The sequence below is a fragment of the Mobula hypostoma genome, chromosome 2, assembly GCF_963921235.1.
Source record: "Mobula hypostoma chromosome 2, sMobHyp1.1, whole genome shotgun sequence".
Taxonomy (NCBI): Eukaryota; Metazoa; Chordata; class Chondrichthyes; order Myliobatiformes; family Myliobatidae; genus Mobula; species Mobula hypostoma.
Genome location: NC_086098.1, coordinates 87,941,589 through 87,959,067, shown reverse-complemented (window position 1 = coordinate 87,959,067; position 17,479 = coordinate 87,941,589). Strand labels below are relative to the sequence as shown.

Here is a 17,479-nt window from a genome sequence, read left to right as displayed (position 1 = left end):
CCGCTGTTCCCGACGTTCCATTTTCTCCCCCAATGCTCGCCCAGACACCGGCATGGAATTGGCTCATTCCCAGGGCCTCAGAACCCCGAAGATGCACTCGTCTTCTAGGTAGCATCCTTGGGATGTTGAAAAAGGGGCGGACGTTGATCCCCAGGAGCAGGTCCCATTGCCGCAAAGAGCCAAAATGCAACTCCAGGTCAGGGTCTTCGACAGAACCCCATTCACTTTGAAAAGGTAAAAGAGAGACAGTAAAGGTAGAAATTAAGCTCTGTCTGCAGATGAGCACAAAGAAGTCACTGTCGAGTGCCAGTATAACTCCGCCCACGTGTTTTGGACCGAGACCCTTCATCAGGACTTGCAAGCAAGGCGGAAGAAACCAGAATAAAGTAAGTGGGGAGAAAGAAGGGAGTACAGGTTGGAAGAGGATAGGTGAAGCAAGGTGAGGGGGGAGGTTGGTTGAAGGCGGAAGGGGGTATGAAGTGAGAAGCTGGAAAGGTAATAGGTAGAAAAGGTCAAGGAATCTGATAGGAGAGGAGAGTGAACCATGGGAGAAAGGGACAGAGGATGGGGCACCATAGGGAGTTGATGGGCAGGTGAGGAGGAGAGAAGGTGTAAGAGGGGAGCCAGAATGGGAAATAGAAAAAGGGAGAATGGGGAGGGGGCAGAAGTGATCTGAAGCCGATGTTCAACAAATATACAACTTTTTCAGGATGCAAAACGATTGGAGTCAGGACTTCAGTTTCAAAATGAAACAGAGGTTGCAGGATACCTTTTGGAGTCCGAAAACCTCATTCGGCAACAGATTATTGATATCCAGATTCTTATCGATGGCAAGTATTATCAGGCAGACCAGCTTATCCAAAGGTAAGATTGAGTATCACACTGGCGAACGTGTGAAGTCTGAAATAATCCTGGAATTTCCCTCTGTTTGATCATAAATTGAATTACAAAAATAGCAGCTACAAAGACCGCATTATAACACCCGGATATATTTTTAAATATTTTTTAATGTGAAGCTTTTTAAATAAAATAAGAGTGTTTTACTTTCAAGTTCATTTATTGTCATTCAACCATACACATGTATGCAGGTAAATGAAACCTTATTCCTCTGGGGCCGAGGTGCAGAACACAGTGGATACAGTCACACACAGCACATATAGTTACAATCCAGCACACACAGTCACAAAATAATATCAGCACAAGTCCCAGAGGGGCATGGCCTGAAGGCTGACAGATTGACAGGAACTGCGAGGTGCATGTTCCTATAAGACAGTGTAATGTTACTGGCACTATTATAATAAAACAAACAGTAGTATAAATATGTGAAGTAGCAGCAAAAGAGACCAGTGCAGGATGAGAATTTGTCTGTAGGTTGGGGAGGGGGGGAGGGGGCTGCAAGGCATTCAGAAAGGGTCACCCATTTCATCCCCTGCTTGCTGGTGATAGTTCAGTATCTAGTTCAAGTGAATATTTCTTTGGCACCCTTCACAACGTCCCAACCTGTTCTAAGTTGATTGTGAATGTAGACTGGGTTATAATTTGGAAACTTGAAACCTAATCAGGAGTCTCTGTGGCACGTTCATATCCCTGCCTTGGCTGAACTCACACAGAGGCCACTGACTGAGAAAAGGTGCTAAAGGCCTAACTGTTCCCCCCCCCGCCCCACCCCGCCGCCCTCCTGTTCCCTGACCTAGGTATTCAGAGGCCAAATGCCAAGACCTAATCTCTATCTAACATCAGTAACCTGGAGAGAAGAAGAACTAGATAGTACCTCCCTCCTTTAAAACTTCTCATTAGACAGACTTAGTGTCATAGAGTCAAGTCAACTTTGAGAGGAGAAAATCGGGAGATGCTGGAAATCGAAGCAACACATACAATATTCTGGAGGAACTCAGCAGGCCAGGCAGCATCTATGGAAAAGAGTAAACAGTCGACATTTTGGGCCAAGATCCTTAATCAAGACTGCGTCCTGATGAAGGGTCACGGCCTGAAACATTGACTGTTTACTCTTCTCCTGAGATGCTGCCTGGCCTGCTGAGTTCCTCCAGAATATTGTGCATGTTTCAAGTTCAGCTTTTTTGACATTTAACATGTATACAGCTAAATGAACCCAACGTTCCTCGAGACCAAGGTGCAAAACACAGTACACATGTATATCACATGAAATAATATAATATTGACAGATAAACAATAGTCATAGAGACTATTATAAAATATTGTCACAGTATAGAGTCACATACAGTACATAAAATAATATTAACAAATAATTTAAAAAATGTAATAGAGTGATACAGGCTCTTCAGCCTCACCTGTCCTTACTAAGATGTCCATCTGAGCCAGTCCCATTTGTGTGCAGGGGTTCTGTTAAACCTTCCCTTCAATGCTCCTCAGGGTCTGCAGGATTTGTAGATTGTCTGCCAATTGTTAGTTTTTCACATTGAACTGTTATTAATAGCACCTTTACAAATTTTGCTGAATTTTTCCCAATGAAGCTCATTCCAAGTTCTAATGTGCTTTTCTTCCTGAAGGGTTGCAAAGCTCCGTGATGAGCTGATGTTGCTGAAGTCTGAATGTTCATCGGTGTACAGTAAAGGCTGCTCCTCGTCAACAGATCAGACCCAGCTAATGATGGCAGGGTTAACACAGAGTCTGAATCAGAGCTTCTCCTCTGATTTCTCCCAAAGCTTGACACCATCCTTGACCTCTACGTTATCTCGGAGCTTGACACCAAGCTTGACTCATGGAACAACCCCAGTTCTCACGCCCAGTCTGCCAACAACATTGTCTTCCGGCTTAAAACCTGTCCTGGTACATGGGCTTATTCAAGGCTTTGTGCCCACGATGAATACTGACACACTCCAGACAGTAAAACTGATGCAAATCAGAAAACCATTAATGCGATCGCAATTCGTTGACCAATCCCTGACGGAAGAAGAAGTCAACATGAAGTTTCTGCAGGACCTATTGGGCTGGGTGGAAGATATGCAGGTAACTGTAAAATCAATCATTAACCATCTGGCTGTACTTTCATTTTTCTTTATTGCATTTTTACTTTGTTCTGTAGCTTCACTAAGAGGGCCTCACCAGCATGGCCATTTTATTAGATTCTTTTGCATACATTCTCATCAGCCAGCTTTAAGTTCAAAACAATTTCTTTGTGCATCTACTGGAGAGCAAATAATGCTGAACATGGGAGACAGTTTCAGTTTGATACTTCTAACAGTGCCAAATCAAATTGTGATCATGTAAACATGAATTCTAGTTCATGCTCAGTAAGGACATCAGAGGTAGGAGCTAGATTAGGTCATATAGGCCTCAGTGGAGGCTCCACCATTCTGCAAGATTGACTGATATTTTTTTTCCTGCCTTGCCCATTTTTGATATTGCCTAATTCCTGTTACCACCAGGCATCCATAGTTCTCCATTCAGGATGGGGTAGCGAATTCCAAAGTCACAGTAATAGAGTGATACTTCTGGAGCCTCTTCAGCACATTGGATCTCACCACCCCTTTGCACTAATCCTACATTAATCCTCATTTATTCTCCCAACATTCTCTTCAATTCCTCTCAGGTTTAACCTACTACTCATACAACAGGAGCCACCTACACTGGCCAGTTAACCAACAAGCCACATGTGTTTGAATGTGGGAGGAAACCCACGCAGTCACAGGGAGACTCCACATAGCTGAGGTCAGCATTGAACCCAGGTCTCTGATGCTGTGAGACAGAGGCTATCTGAGTGAAGAAATTTCTCCTCATCTCAGACTTAAACACTTTATCTTTTGTTTTCAAACTGTGCCAACTGGTCGTAGACTACATAGTCATAAAACATGGACCATATGACAATACAAGAGACTACAGGAGAATCTGTAAGGAGATGAAGGCCATGTGTGAAGGAAGGAAGTGGGAGAACTACACTGTTTCTATATCTCCCTACAAAATTCAGTATATATCTTGCTTTGAAAATTGCTGAACTCTTAACAATGATCCAATTGACTTCCCTTTCAGAAGACTTTCCCTGTTCATCTGCTGACTTATGGGCAGAATATCCCTTTCAAGCTGTAAGAATATTTGTGAATTAAAGCTCTCATTCTCCAGTCCTCTGAATTTGAGCATAGATGTGGCTGCTGGCAGCATTTCTGATTAATGATGACTCATTCTGGCCAACATCAGGTGCAGCTCGATCATGCTGAGTGGGGTTCTGATTTGCCCAGTATCGAAAGTCATTTGGAAAATCACAAGAATGTTCACCGAGCCATAGAAGACTTTGAATCAAGCATCAGGGAAGTGAGAGGAGCTGAGGTAAATACTTACTTGAGAATTGTTTTAAGTTATTTGAATTTATGTTTTTCTCCTGACATTTATTGGGTTTGTGGAAAATAATACTTCATATAAGTACTGCAGGGTATTGTTTATTGTGGTCTCTTTGAAGGAGTTTGAGGCAAAGAGCAGAGTGAGGTAAGAGGGAAGAGGGCAAATTGAAGGATCATACACGTACACAGTGGCTTTGCTCTGTGATTGATGGTTCTGTGAACTGGGAGGGCTATAAGACACAGGGGCAGAATTAGGCCATTGATTCTGCTCTGCTATTCAATCATGGTTGATTTGTTTTGCCTCTCAACCCCACTCTCTTAAGTTCTTCCCATTGCCTTTGACACCCTTGATAACCCCTGCTTTAAAAATACCCAATGACTTGGCCTCCACAGCCATCTGTGGCAATGACTCATACATGTGAAATACTGAGTCACCTTACAGAAAAATGGCAAACTCTACAAACATTCTCAAGAGCCTGGCTTCCATGGACAAGAAAATACAAGTTTTGTTTCAGATTGTGAGTTTCTCTTGCTTTATTTCTACTTTGTCTCCTATCTCATTGCCAAGTACACCCTGTTTAGTATAGTCATAGAGAGAGTGCTATGAACATGCTGTTAGGTGCTATGAAATGCTCTGAGATGAGACCAAAAGTAGAAAAGATGGTTGGATTGTCCCCTTGAAGGGAAAGTGAGAAAGAACGGGACAGCGCCTTGATCTGGCGAGAAATTTGTGCAGAATACGAAGCTGCCCTGGACTCCACGGACAGAAATGGTTTGTTTTTGCCTTCTGCAAATGTTTTTTATTATTTTATTTAGCACGGTAACAGGACCTTGCACCTCAATGAGGCCTAGTCGTTCCAATTATACCCATGTGACCAATTAACCTGCTAACTCGTATGGAATGTTTGACAAAAGTAGAGCACCTGAACGAAATCTATGAAGTCACAGGGAGAATGTATAAACTCTTTACGCACAGCGGCAGAATTGAACCTGGGTTGCAGGTGTTGAAATAGTGTTATGCTGACCTCTACGCTACCACCCCAATATAATGTGAAGATTTTTCTTTTAACCAGGGCCAAATGACTCCACCACTCAGCGAGAGTTACTCCGAGAAATTGAGAGCATTGGAGAGCCAGTACAGCAAGCTTTTGGTGAGACCTTGTTGTCACTTCTCCCTTGGCATTCAGACAAGTACAGCGGATTCTGGTTAGTTGGGACACATCGGGACCAGTACATTTTGGCCATATTAAGTGGCTGCCCCAGTTAGCCCAAGTTTCATAAATGTTATAACGAAAATGAAGATTTGAGGAATGCAATCGTTGACATCATTGTATGAAGGCAGCCATTATCTGCACTAGGTGTCTGCACTGATTTTGATCATTTGCAGCCAAAAGAACTTGATGTAAATTAATATATTTATTGACAGAAAAATTAATCTACATCATGTTTTTTTGGCTGTAAATGATCAAAATCAGTGCAGATACCTAGTGCAAATAATGGGCTGCCCTCATATAATGCTGTCAACAATTGCATCCTCCAAATTTTCAGTTTTGTTATAACATTGAAGATGATTCTTAAAATGAAAACGAAGATTTGAAGGATGCAATCTGATACCTCCAAATTCTTCATAGTTTCTAATATGTTGAAGTAATGAATTCATTTCATTTCACTCCCAACCATTTTTGTCATCTCCAAGCTTGAATAAAAACATAAGAAATAGGAGCAGGAGTAGGTCATCTGGCCCATCGAGCCTGCCCTGCCATTCAATAAGTTCATGGCTGATCTGTCCGTAAATTCAGCTCCATCTACCTCCCTTTTCCCCATAACCCTTAATTCCCCTACTATGTAAAAAAATCTATCTAACTGTATCTTAAATATATTTAGTGAAGAAGCCTCAGCTGCTTCCCTGGGCAAAGAATTCTACAGAATACTTGAAACTGCAGAGAACAAAACGGTTCTGAATTGTCTTACTGCTTATTTCTTAAACTATCAAAATTAAAATCCCTGCTCTTTGAGCACAAACACACACGACTGAGGCTGTTTAAAGACTGCTTGCTCGAAGCACGGTATTGTGTCTAAGGGCCATGCAAGTGCATGTGACTGATCCTAGTTAGAAGCGGTTCAGTAACAGTCTCCTGCCCCAATTAGTAGCATAGTGTCTCAAATAAATGAAGAGAATAATGGCTATTTTTCTGATTAGTTTTTGTTCTTTAAGAGTTAACAAGTGGCTGCCTAGATTAACCGATGGTCCAAGTAACTGGAATCCATTGTACTTGAATGCAGATTAAACAGTTTTAATTATGTGCTCTCTTCATCCTTTCTACACCTGAAGGACACTTCCAGGGACCGAGCCACGCAACTTGACAGCCTGCACAGTTTTGTATCCAGAGCAACCAATGAACTGATCTGGTTGAACGAGAAGGAGGAAGAAGAGGTGGCTTACGACTGGAGCGAGAGGAACTCCAGCATGTTGCGAAAGAAAGAATACCATGCTGTACGTAATCCCCGTAGGCCAGGCTATCGGTCCATAGGCTTTGTCTGTAGGGAAGACACATTTAGAATTTCAAAACCCATGTCTTTGTTTTAAACTTGTCCTTCATGATTCGTGATAAGGTTCTTGATTGGAAACTATCCATTTCCCTCCATAGATGCTGCCTGACCCGCCGAGTTATTTATTTATTTAGTGATATCACCACTGAGTTGACCCTTCCGGCCAGACTGCTCCAGCGACCCCATTAACCCAAACCTAATCACAGGACAACTTACAACGACCAGTTAACACACTTGGTAGATCTTTGGACTGTGGAAGGAAACTGGAGGGCCCAGAGAGAACCCACACACTCCATGGGGAGAACGTGCAGAGACAAATTGCGGAATTGAACTCTGAGTTCTGGAACGCCCCAAGCATCAATATTAGTGCTGAGTTCCTCCAGCTTTTTCTGAGTTGCTCAAGATCTCCTGCACCTGCGGTCTCTTCTTTCTCCTTCGTGACGGGAAATGCTTTAAAACCCAGCAGAATACCTCAAAAGTGAGGTTACTGTTGTAATGTGGGTACTTCGATAATAAATTTACTTTGACGTTAACTTTACTGTGACTGACAATTCTCACAGCAAAGTCAGATAACGAGCAGTTATGGTTCTTTTTAGAAAGTGAAGCTGATAGAATTTGGGTGGAACCTTCTCAAAGTAGTACATTGAGATCACTAATGTTCACTCCAGGAGCTAGTGGGACTTCAGTTCCCCATCTCAGTCGAAAGGTAACACCTCAAGCCTACTCCGGAAAGGAATCTTGGGTCATGAGCTCAAACCTCTGAGCCAGGGTTTGAACCCACAGCATTCTGGCCCTGAAGCAGCATGCTCCTCCTCTTCCCTAGTCTATACATTGGTTCATGTGTCAACAATTAATAAACCTTTTTCTCCCAGTGCGGGGACCATTTAGAAACACACTCAAATTGCTGAAGGAACTCAGCAGGTCAGGCAGCATCTGTGAAGAGGAATAAACAGACAATGTTTTAGGCTGAGCTGCTTCATCAGGAAGGGGAAAGAAACCAGAATAAGAAGATGGTGGGGGGGGGGAAGGTGGTGGGTGGAGAAGCGGGGGATGAAGTGAGAAGCTGGGAGGTGATAGGTGGAAGGAGTAAAGAGCTGAAGAAGAAGAAATCTGATAGGAGAGGACAGTGGACCATAGGAGAAAGGGAAGGAGGAAAGGTGATGGGCAGGTGAGGTGAAGAGAAGAGGTAAGAGTGGAGCTAGAATTGGGAACTGGAAAAAGAGAGGAAAGGGGAAGGGGTGAGAAATTACCGGGTTAGATAAATGGATGTTCGTGCCATCAGTTTGGAGGCTACTCAGATGGAATATGGGTTGTTGCCCCTCCAATGTGAGGGTGGCCTCATCGTGATTGACAAGGAGGCCATGGAGCTCCTTTCAGAATTTTTGTTTCCTCTGTCTGCATTTCAGTTTTCTCAATCTGATATTTTTTATATACTGTCCTCACTGTTTGTGACAGGAATTAATGCAAGAGCTGGAAGACAAAGATGTACTCATGAGATCGGTGCAAGAGATGGCGGATAAGCTGCTTCTCCATCGACATCCTGCTCGGGCGACCATCGAGGTAAATGCTGGCTGGGCTGCAGTCTGCCTGTTGTTGCTGCTCTCTTTGAAGTCAGTTTATTATTGTCACAGGTGCTGAGATGCAGTGAAAAGCTTTGTTCTACCTGACATCCAGATTTCAGATTTTCAGATATAGATTTATTTGTTACATGTACATCAAAGCATAGAATGAAATGTACAGTTTGTGTTAACAACCAGCACATTCAAGGATGTGCTTGGCTCATCCTTGAAGGGTCCATAAGACCATAAGTCCTCGGAGGAGAATGAGGCTATTTGGTCCATCTAGCCTGCTCCACCATTCCATAATGCCTGATTTGTTATCCCTCTCCTGTCTTTGCTCAATGCCGTCACACACTTGGATGCAAACATAGCATGCCCACGATATACAACACAACAACACACAGAACTACACAAGCAATATCAACAACAGAACAAAAGACAGAACAGAACAAGGCACAACAGAACAGAATGGGATGAAACAGAACACTTGAGATACAGCAAAACAGAGCAAGGCACAAGACGCAATAATTTTTCTGAAGGTAATTTCATTGAGGTAATACAGAAAGAAAAGCAAGAGCCAAATGCAGAAGATAGAGTTAGTTACAGAGGAAGGGCAGTGCAGGCAGACAAATCAAGTAGAAATGAGATCGATTGTGAGATCAGGAGCCCATCATTATCATATAGTTATCATAATCCCAGAAACAAAAGGGTTAATGTATGAGGAATGTTTGACACTGCTGGGTCTGTACTCCCTGCAGTTAAGAAGAATGAGGGAGGATCGATTTGAAACCTGTTGAATATTGAAAGACCTAGATAGAGTGGATGTGCAGAGGATGTTTCCAATTGTGGGGGAGTCTAGGATCAGAGGGCACAGCCTCAGAATACAAGGGTGTTCCTTTAGGATAGAAATGAGGAGGAATTTATTTAGCCAGTGAGTAGTGAATCTGTGGAATTCATTGCCACTTGGCTTCATCTTTGGAAGCCAAGTCATTTAAAGCAGAGGTTGATAGGTTCCTGATTACTAAGGGTGTCAAATGTTATGGGGAGAATGGGGTTATGAGGAATAATAAATCAGCTATGATTGAATAGCAGAGCAGACTCAATGGACCGAATGGCCTAATTCCATTCCAGTGCCTTATGGTCTTTTGATACAAGAGGTCTGTGTACTCAGGAGCCTTATAGCAGTGGGATAGAAGCCTGGTGGTGCTCGTTTACAGGTTTTTTGCTGAATAACACTGCCTGTGTGGGCACGTGGTCAAGCGGTTAAGGCATTGGACTAGCGACCTGAAGGTCGTGAGTTCGAGCCCCAGCCGAGGCAGCGTGTTGTGTCCTTGAGCAAGGCACTTAATCACACATTGCTCTGCGATGACACCGGTGCCAAGCTGTATGGGTCCTAATGCCCTTCGCTTGGACAACATTGGTGTCATGGAGAGGGGAGACTTGCAGCATGGGCAACTGCTGGTCTTCCATACAACCTTGCCCAGGCCTGCGCCCTGGAGAGTGAAGACTTTCCAGGCGCAGATCCGTGGTCTCGCAAGACTAGCGGATGCCTTTACTTTACTTTAACACTGCCTGTGTTGGACCTGATTGCAGTTTGGAATGGAGCTCTTGTGTTTTATTTCTTCAGGCTTTCAAAGCCGCCATGCAGACGCAGTGGAGCTGGATCCTGCAGCTCTGCTCCTGTGTGGAGAAACACCTGAAAGAAAACGCTGCTTATTTTGAGGTAAGCATTCAACCTTTCCTACCAGAAGAGGCGAGGGAAAGCTGTGAGTTGCCTCTGTCATTCCATTTTCCTTTCTGTCACTGTCTCCAGTTTTACAACGATGCCAAAGAATCCATGGACTACTTGAGGAACCTGGAGGAGACGATAAAAAGGAAGTACAATGTTGACAAATCCAGCAGTCTAGTGAGGCTGGAAGACATGGTTCAGGATTCTATGGTGAGCCTCAAATTGATACGGGGTTGTGCAGTCCAAGTGATCAAAGAGGAATTTCCACTTGCCTCCAATTCGGGTTATATCACTCTTATTTTTATTTAGAGAGTAACAGGCCCTTGTGAACCAACAAAATACAGCTCAGTAACAGGCCCTTCCTGTCCAATGAGATACACCACGGTAACAGGTGCTTCCAATACAATCTTGTGCTACCCAGTTACACCCATGTGATCAATCAACGTACTAACTGATATGTCTTTGGAACGCAGGGAAACTGGCGCACCCAGAGGAAAGATATCAATGAGGTTGAAAGCGTACAGGGAAAATTCAGAAAGATGTTGCCGGGACTTGAGAACCTGATTTATAAGGAAAGGTTGAACTGGTTTGGACCTGTGGCATAGGGGAATGAGGGGAGTTTTGATGGAGGTATACAAAATTATGAGGGTGTAGATAGGGTTAATGCAAGTTGGCTTTTTCTACTGAGGTTGGGTGAGACTAGGACTAGAGGTTGTAGGTTAAGGGTTAAAGATGAAATATTTAAGAGGAACATAAGGGGAACTTCTTCACTCAGAGGGTGGTGACTGTAGGATGAGCTGCCAGTGTAAATAGTGGGTGCAGGTTTGACTTCCACGTTTAAGAGAACTTTGGATAAGTGCATGGATAGGAGCAGTAAGGTCTGGGAGCAGGACCATGGGACTAGGCAAGTTATAGTTTAGCATGGACTAGATGGGCCAAAGGGCCTGTTTCTGTGCTGTAATGCTCTAAGACTCTATGACCTGCACTAATTAAATGAATTTATGGAGTCAGTTCTGTGAGTGTCTGTTCTGATCAAGTTTTATTTCCTCTGAAGATTATTTGTTAACTTTCCTCAAGGATTGGCAGTGCACCCAGGGAAGAACTTCATCTTCTCCTCTCCTTTAACATATTATATTCATATATTTTAGGATGAGAAAGAACAGCTGCTTCAGTACAAGAGTAACGTAGCAAGCCTCATGAGTCGAGCAAAAGCTATTGTCCAGCTGAAGCCCAGGAATCCCGAAAATCCAACAAGGATCTCCATCCCCATCAGAGCCGTCTGTGACTACAAACAAATTGAGGTTTGGAATATTTTATGAAAACTGGGTCGCTTTTCATCTCTGTAACCGCCTTCAGCTTGTAGTCATTTGAATAATCTGGTCTATAACAGTCTTGCAATTGCCCATGATTTTCATTGCTGCCCTATTGAAGTCAACGCCTTTACCCTCTCAGAACCTTTCCAGCCCTCATCCCCTCTTTAAAACATCCATTAAAGTCTACCTATTTATCTGGGCTCACGTCCTGTTTTTTCTGTCCTTGGGTAGCTCGCTTCAAGTTTTAGCTGATATTGTGTCTTTAGATGTTTTTACTACGCAATGAGAGCTATGTAAATGGAAGTTGTTGATTGTAACGACCTTCGCGAGTTCTCCCACCTGTGAGAGGGTGTGAGTACGGAAAATTTCTGCACTAATTCTCTCATTGAAACAGATAACCATTTACAAGGATGATGAATGCTTGTTGGAAAACAACTCGCACCGGGCCAAGTGGAAGGTGATCAGTCCCACTGGGAATGAGGCCATGGTCCCATCCGTTTGCTTTTCAGTTCCTCCACCAAACAAAGAAGCTATTGAGATGGCAAGCCGGTAAGGAGAGGGCCTTGTTTTCATTTTATGATTCTGGCTTCTTTAGCTCACAGAGGGGTGAATAGAAAATCACACTTGTCCACTGCACTGCACTGACTGGGTTTGTTTTACTTATGCAGTTTGCTAGTAACCACACACAACGGCCACTTTATCAAGTACTGTACCTCCTGTGCCTGATAATGTGGGCACTGAGTCTAAGTTTGTGGTCTTCTGATGACGTAGCACATCCACTTCAAGCTTCGACGTCTTGTGAATTCAGAGATGCTCTTTAGCTGATCACTGTTGTAACATGTGGTTATTTGAGTTACTGCCACCTTCCTGCCATCTTGATCCAGTCTGGCAATTCTCCTCTGACCTCTCTCATTAACAAGCATTTTTGCCCACAGAACTGCCACACACTGGATGTCTTTTGTTTTTCCCTCCTTTCTCTGTAAGCTCTAAAGAGTGCTGTGTGTGAAAATTCCAGATCAGCAATTTCTGAGATACTCAAACCACCCAGTCTTGTACCAACAATCGTACAACAGTTAAAGTCACTTAGATCTCATTTCTTCCCCATTTGGATGGTTGGTCTGAATAACAACTGACCATGTCTGCATGCTTTCATGCATTGAGTTGCTGCCACATGATTGGCAGGTTGTATATTTGCATTAATGAGCAGGTGTGTAGGTGTACTTAATAAAATGGCCACTGAGTGTATACCCCATTTACTGGAAAATCACTCCATTGTTTTCAGGAAGTGGAACTGAAATTATAAGAGGAGACATTTTAAGGAGGTTCTGTAGACCGTATTTGTTAAATAAGAGATTATTAACTGGAGTTCTTCCATAAGTTACACTCACAAAATGCTGGAGGAACTCTGCAGGTCAGGCAGAACACATGGAGAGGAATAAAGAGTTTATGTTTTGGGCTATGACCCTCCATCATGTCTAGATGAATGTTGAATGAGTCCAATCCTGATGAAGAGTCTCAGCCTAAAATGTTGACTCTTCATTCCTCTGCAACGAAGCTGTCTGCCATGCTGAGTTCCTCCAGCAGTTTGTGTGTGTTGCTCTGGATTACCAGCACCCGCAGAATCTCTAGTGTTCTTCCACAAGTTCCCTCCTCCTCCTCCTCCTCTCCTGCCTCCAACTCATTGCCAGGCACGATTCTGAAACGTCATCAGCCCGAAATGCCATTCCCTTTATCGAGGGACTGCGCCAATATTGAGATGGATGGAAGATATACTAGGCAGTGTTACCATTGGGCTTTTCAGCCGCATGGTCCATCGGGGGTGGCTGACACATGGACAGATCGAGTGGATGCATTGGCTATTCGTGGACAGCAGGTAGTTTCAAAATGGGGCTTTTAGACTTGCAGTCTAGGTGATAGTGTCACTCCACACGTTGCCATTTTGAATCAGCTTGTTTTGGGAACAGCTGAAATCTGTCCAGAGGGTTGTTCCCTTTTAAAATGCAAATCTGGACCTTCCAACTTTATCGGGGGATGGCTGCTATATTGTTGAAAGAGTCAGAGCAGAGGCACATGAACTACCTGGCCTACTTCATTGGCCTGACACATGTCCCAAAATACAGAGGTTTTATTTATTTTCCACGATAACCAGTTTAAAATCCATCCATAATAGATGGCATTGAGCTGCCTTCTTGAACTGCTGCAGTCCTTCTAGTGAAGTGTCTCCTTTGAGAGGAGGGTTTAGACAAAGTGACAATGCAGGATTGGCAATATTCCTTCAGCATTTTGTGTGTGTTACTCTGCAGAATCTCTTGTGTTTAGTATATTGTCTGGTCAGTGTGCGACCTGTCAGGGATTTGGTGGAGATAGTGCTGTTGCTTTTGTTCTTCCTGGTGGCAGGGGTTGCATTTTTGGGGTATGCATTTTGGGTGGCCCGGGCAAGCAACGTCAGTGCATTTTGTAGGTGGTCCACACTGCAGCCACCATGTACTAGTGATTGACAGGGTGAATGTTTAGTCTAAATTTTGTGGCAGCATCAATAAACAGCTCCCCGGCATTTTGTCCTTGGATTGGTCACGTTAGTCTCACAAGCACCCTGGGGAAAGTGGTTCAGAAACTTTGTCCAAATTGCACGCAGACTCTCAGAGTGGTCTTTATCCAGCACAGTTTTCCTGTGTTGCCTTGGGATCCTCCCAAATTTTCATTAGTCTTAACACAAACACCTCTTGAAGAGTAGTGCTAAGTATCTTTTTGGCACCCATCTCTGCCCCAAAGTATCAGATATATTGGGCATTCATTTTATAGAAAATATGAAAATTGAAGGTTTTGGTCACTCTTTAATTGTTCAGACTGGCCAAAGTCTTTTGGATCCGCTATTATTATCCTGCCATTTCCTCTGGCTGTATGATAACATGTGAAATCAAGGCTTTCTGCTCCAATGTAAAAGATTCCAAGATTTTCTCAGCATTCTCTCCTTGCTCCTGATGTTAAAATTCACCCTTCGACTAAAGATACGTAGCCATTATCACAATAGTTTGTGGGATTTTGCTGTGCACCTGTGCTACAGCGTGCCTGACAACAGGGAGCCCGAATCAATAATATTTCATTTTACTAAAACTTCTGACAATATTTAGGACCCCCAAACAGTCCAAGTCCTTGGTGGGTTAGAAACTGTTGTCAGTTCTTACATGACTATGGTGCACCACCTTCTGGTCTTATCTGGAACTGACCAAACAGTTTAACTTGGCGTCCTTCCTCATTTGGAGTTGTCTGCCTGACAGAGCTCATAAAATTAGTTTTGCTTTTTTCTATTATTGTGTCTGTAACTGAGTGGTAACGGGGATTTTGATGCCTCACATAAGGTATTATCAGAGCCATCTGCTATTAAAAAGCGAAGAAAGGCAATTTGAATTGATTTTATCTGTTGGGTATCTGCATGAGCTGATTTACACGTTGTAATGCTCTGTAAGCAATAGCGATATGACTTGCTAATGTGCCTTGTGTAGATGATTTAGGGAGGTGCAATTATTATTTACATTACATCAGGCAGAAAGAAACTTGCGGTGTCCCCATCTCTAAGATGGTACTCCCACATTCCAAAGACGTGGTTAGATTGGGTGAGTTGTGGGCATGCTATGTTAATGCCAGAAATATCGCAACACTTTCCAACTGCCCAGTGCATCCTTGCTGATTTGATTTAATGCAAACACTGTATCCTTCACAGTTTCAATGTACATGTGCCAAATAAAGCTAATCATCTTATCTTCTGATAATGTATGCTCTTTAGTCACTCTTTTGATGCAAAACCTGCAAATAATTGTCTATATTGTTGAAAAAGTTCACATTCAAACACAGTGAAAGGTGACTTGATGGTAGATGAAGCAGGGAAGTAGCAGGTATTTTGATGTTGCAACTTGGTTGATTGTGGTACAGTTCATCCCCCAGTTCCCAGTCTGAATTAGTCAAGCTAATCTTGGTTTCAAAATGGAAAAATAAGAATAAGTTCTCTTTTCCTTCCCAGGATTGAACAACTCTATCAGAATGTCCTGGCTCTCTGGCATCAGTCACACATAAACATGAAGAGCATTATGTCCTGGCATTACCTGATGAATGAAATCTCCACCATCCGTGCCTGGAATGTTTCCTCGGTAAATACTTCATGGAATTCATTTGTTCCACCCTTGTAAAATGTATAAGGGGATGGACACTCTTTTCTTTTCCAGGAATTTTGGAGTGGGAGACTATTCAGTTCCTGGGTTAATGTGTTGTATGTATCCATCATTTTCTGTTGGGCTGTTACCACGGATCCGATGCAGCACAAAAAACACAATATGAAGAACACAATCAATATAAATCCATGAGATAGCTTGTGTACGTAGATTGATTACATATACATAAAGTGACTCTGGACACAGGAGTGTCTGTACATGAGGTGATTCTGGCAGGAATATAAAGTATTGATGGTGGGGTGGTGTGGTAAGGTGGGTTAGTGGGTGGAGGTGTTGATCAGCCTTATTGCTTGGGAAAAGTAACTGTTCTAGTATCTCATAGCCCTGGTGTGGGTGCTACATAGCCTCCTTCCTATTGGAGGTGAGACAACTAGTCCATGAATAGTTTAGCTTGTACTCTAACAAAGGGTTGCACATATTGATTGTTTTTATATTTCTGGACTAATATGTTTCATTTCCAGAAGCTCATAATTTTTTTCATCCTTAGCTTTTGCACTTTTTCTTATTATCTTTTGAGGATCAATCTGATCCTGATGCTGATGCTGATGCTGGAGGAGCTCAGCAGGTCAGGCAGCATCTATGGAGAGGAATAAACAGTCGATGTTTTGGTCTGATACCCTTCATCAGGACTAACAGCAGCTGAACATGGTGTTGTTTTCTCCCTATTGTCACTAATGTTTTGCTGCCCCTCACCACTTCTTCTGGTGCTGTGCTGATTCTAACTCGTTAGGTTTCTTGATGGACATCCAGTCTTGGATACGTTGGAATTTCCTCTGACCATCATTTTGGCCTTTGCTTCCCATCACCAACTCCAGTTCCCTTGCTGCCATGTCCATCTCTCTTTCCCTGGAGTACAACCAGGTCGTTTGCTGTTGCAATGAACAGTGGATCATTGTTCTCAAGTTCAAGTTCATATTTATTGTCATTCAGCCAGAAACAACAAGTGTACCACCAAACAAAACAGTGTTCCTCAGGACCAAGGTGCACAACACAGTACATGCAACTCACAACAGAGCACATGAAGTAACATTACCACAAATAAAATAACAAACAATAAGGTACATTTATGACACGAGTTAAAAAGTAAACAGTATAATGCTGCTGGCACTTAGTGCGTGGTGAGACCTAGGTGGTGGCAGGAAGTTCGGTAGTTTTACGGCCTGGGGGAAGAAGTACTTTCTCATCCTAACAGTCCTTGTCCTAATGTTATGATAATCGGTGCTCGATATAAGGCTGGTTCTCCTCACCTCCATAACATCACCTGTCAGCATCCATCTTCTGAAAATTTTCAAATGTTCATTCGTTGCCTCCATCCCTACTGGCTGGCCTTCTACCTTCTGACCACTATATATCTTTGAGCTCATCCAAAACTACTGCCTGCATATTAACTCTCACCAAGTTTGGTTCCGTTGGTATCCCCCTGATTCCTGTGGTCTTGCTCACCGAACCCATCCATTTTCAACTCTAATTTTTGTGTTAGAACCCTTCTACTTCACCTCTCCCTCCCTATCTCCCCAAGATCCTACTTTGCTTCACATTGTGTTGAGAGGTATGACCATGACTGTCAAAGTCCTAGCTTCTGTAACTTTCTCTCTAATCCTATTGTCTCTATCCCTTTCTGGCCTTCCTTGACGTCTCCTTCATTGGTGAAACCTTTGTGGCACCTATCCTGATAACTCCTCCTTTGGGCTAGTGTCAAATTTTGCTTGATAACAGCCATTGAAGCATTTTGGGAAATCTTTATAAGTTAAAGGTGCCACTTGATGCAGTTGTTCCATTCAATGTGTTG

General features: G+C 43.1%; 1 protein-coding gene across 13 annotated transcripts in view; it reads left to right on the top strand.

Moving 5' to 3' along the window:
* The window catches only part of dst (dystonin), a 637,976-nt gene that overhangs the window by 298,872 nt on the left and 321,625 nt on the right, over nucleotides 1-17,479 (top strand). For all 13 annotated transcript variants that reach the window (XM_063040140.1, XM_063040054.1, XM_063040111.1 and 10 more), the window contains 11 exons: nucleotides 710-864; nucleotides 2,529-2,988; nucleotides 4,174-4,302; nucleotides 5,387-5,464; nucleotides 6,646-6,807; nucleotides 8,319-8,423; nucleotides 10,050-10,145; nucleotides 10,236-10,361; nucleotides 11,300-11,452; nucleotides 11,859-12,013; nucleotides 15,483-15,609. In XM_063040140.1, the coding sequence (XP_062896210.1) occupies nucleotides 710-864; nucleotides 2,529-2,988; nucleotides 4,174-4,302; nucleotides 5,387-5,464; nucleotides 6,646-6,807; nucleotides 8,319-8,423; nucleotides 10,050-10,145; nucleotides 10,236-10,361; nucleotides 11,300-11,452; nucleotides 11,859-12,013; nucleotides 15,483-15,609 (1,746 nt within the window). The remainder of the gene's footprint in view (nucleotides 1-709; nucleotides 865-2,528; nucleotides 2,989-4,173; nucleotides 4,303-5,386; nucleotides 5,465-6,645; nucleotides 6,808-8,318; nucleotides 8,424-10,049; nucleotides 10,146-10,235; nucleotides 10,362-11,299; nucleotides 11,453-11,858; nucleotides 12,014-15,482; nucleotides 15,610-17,479) is intronic.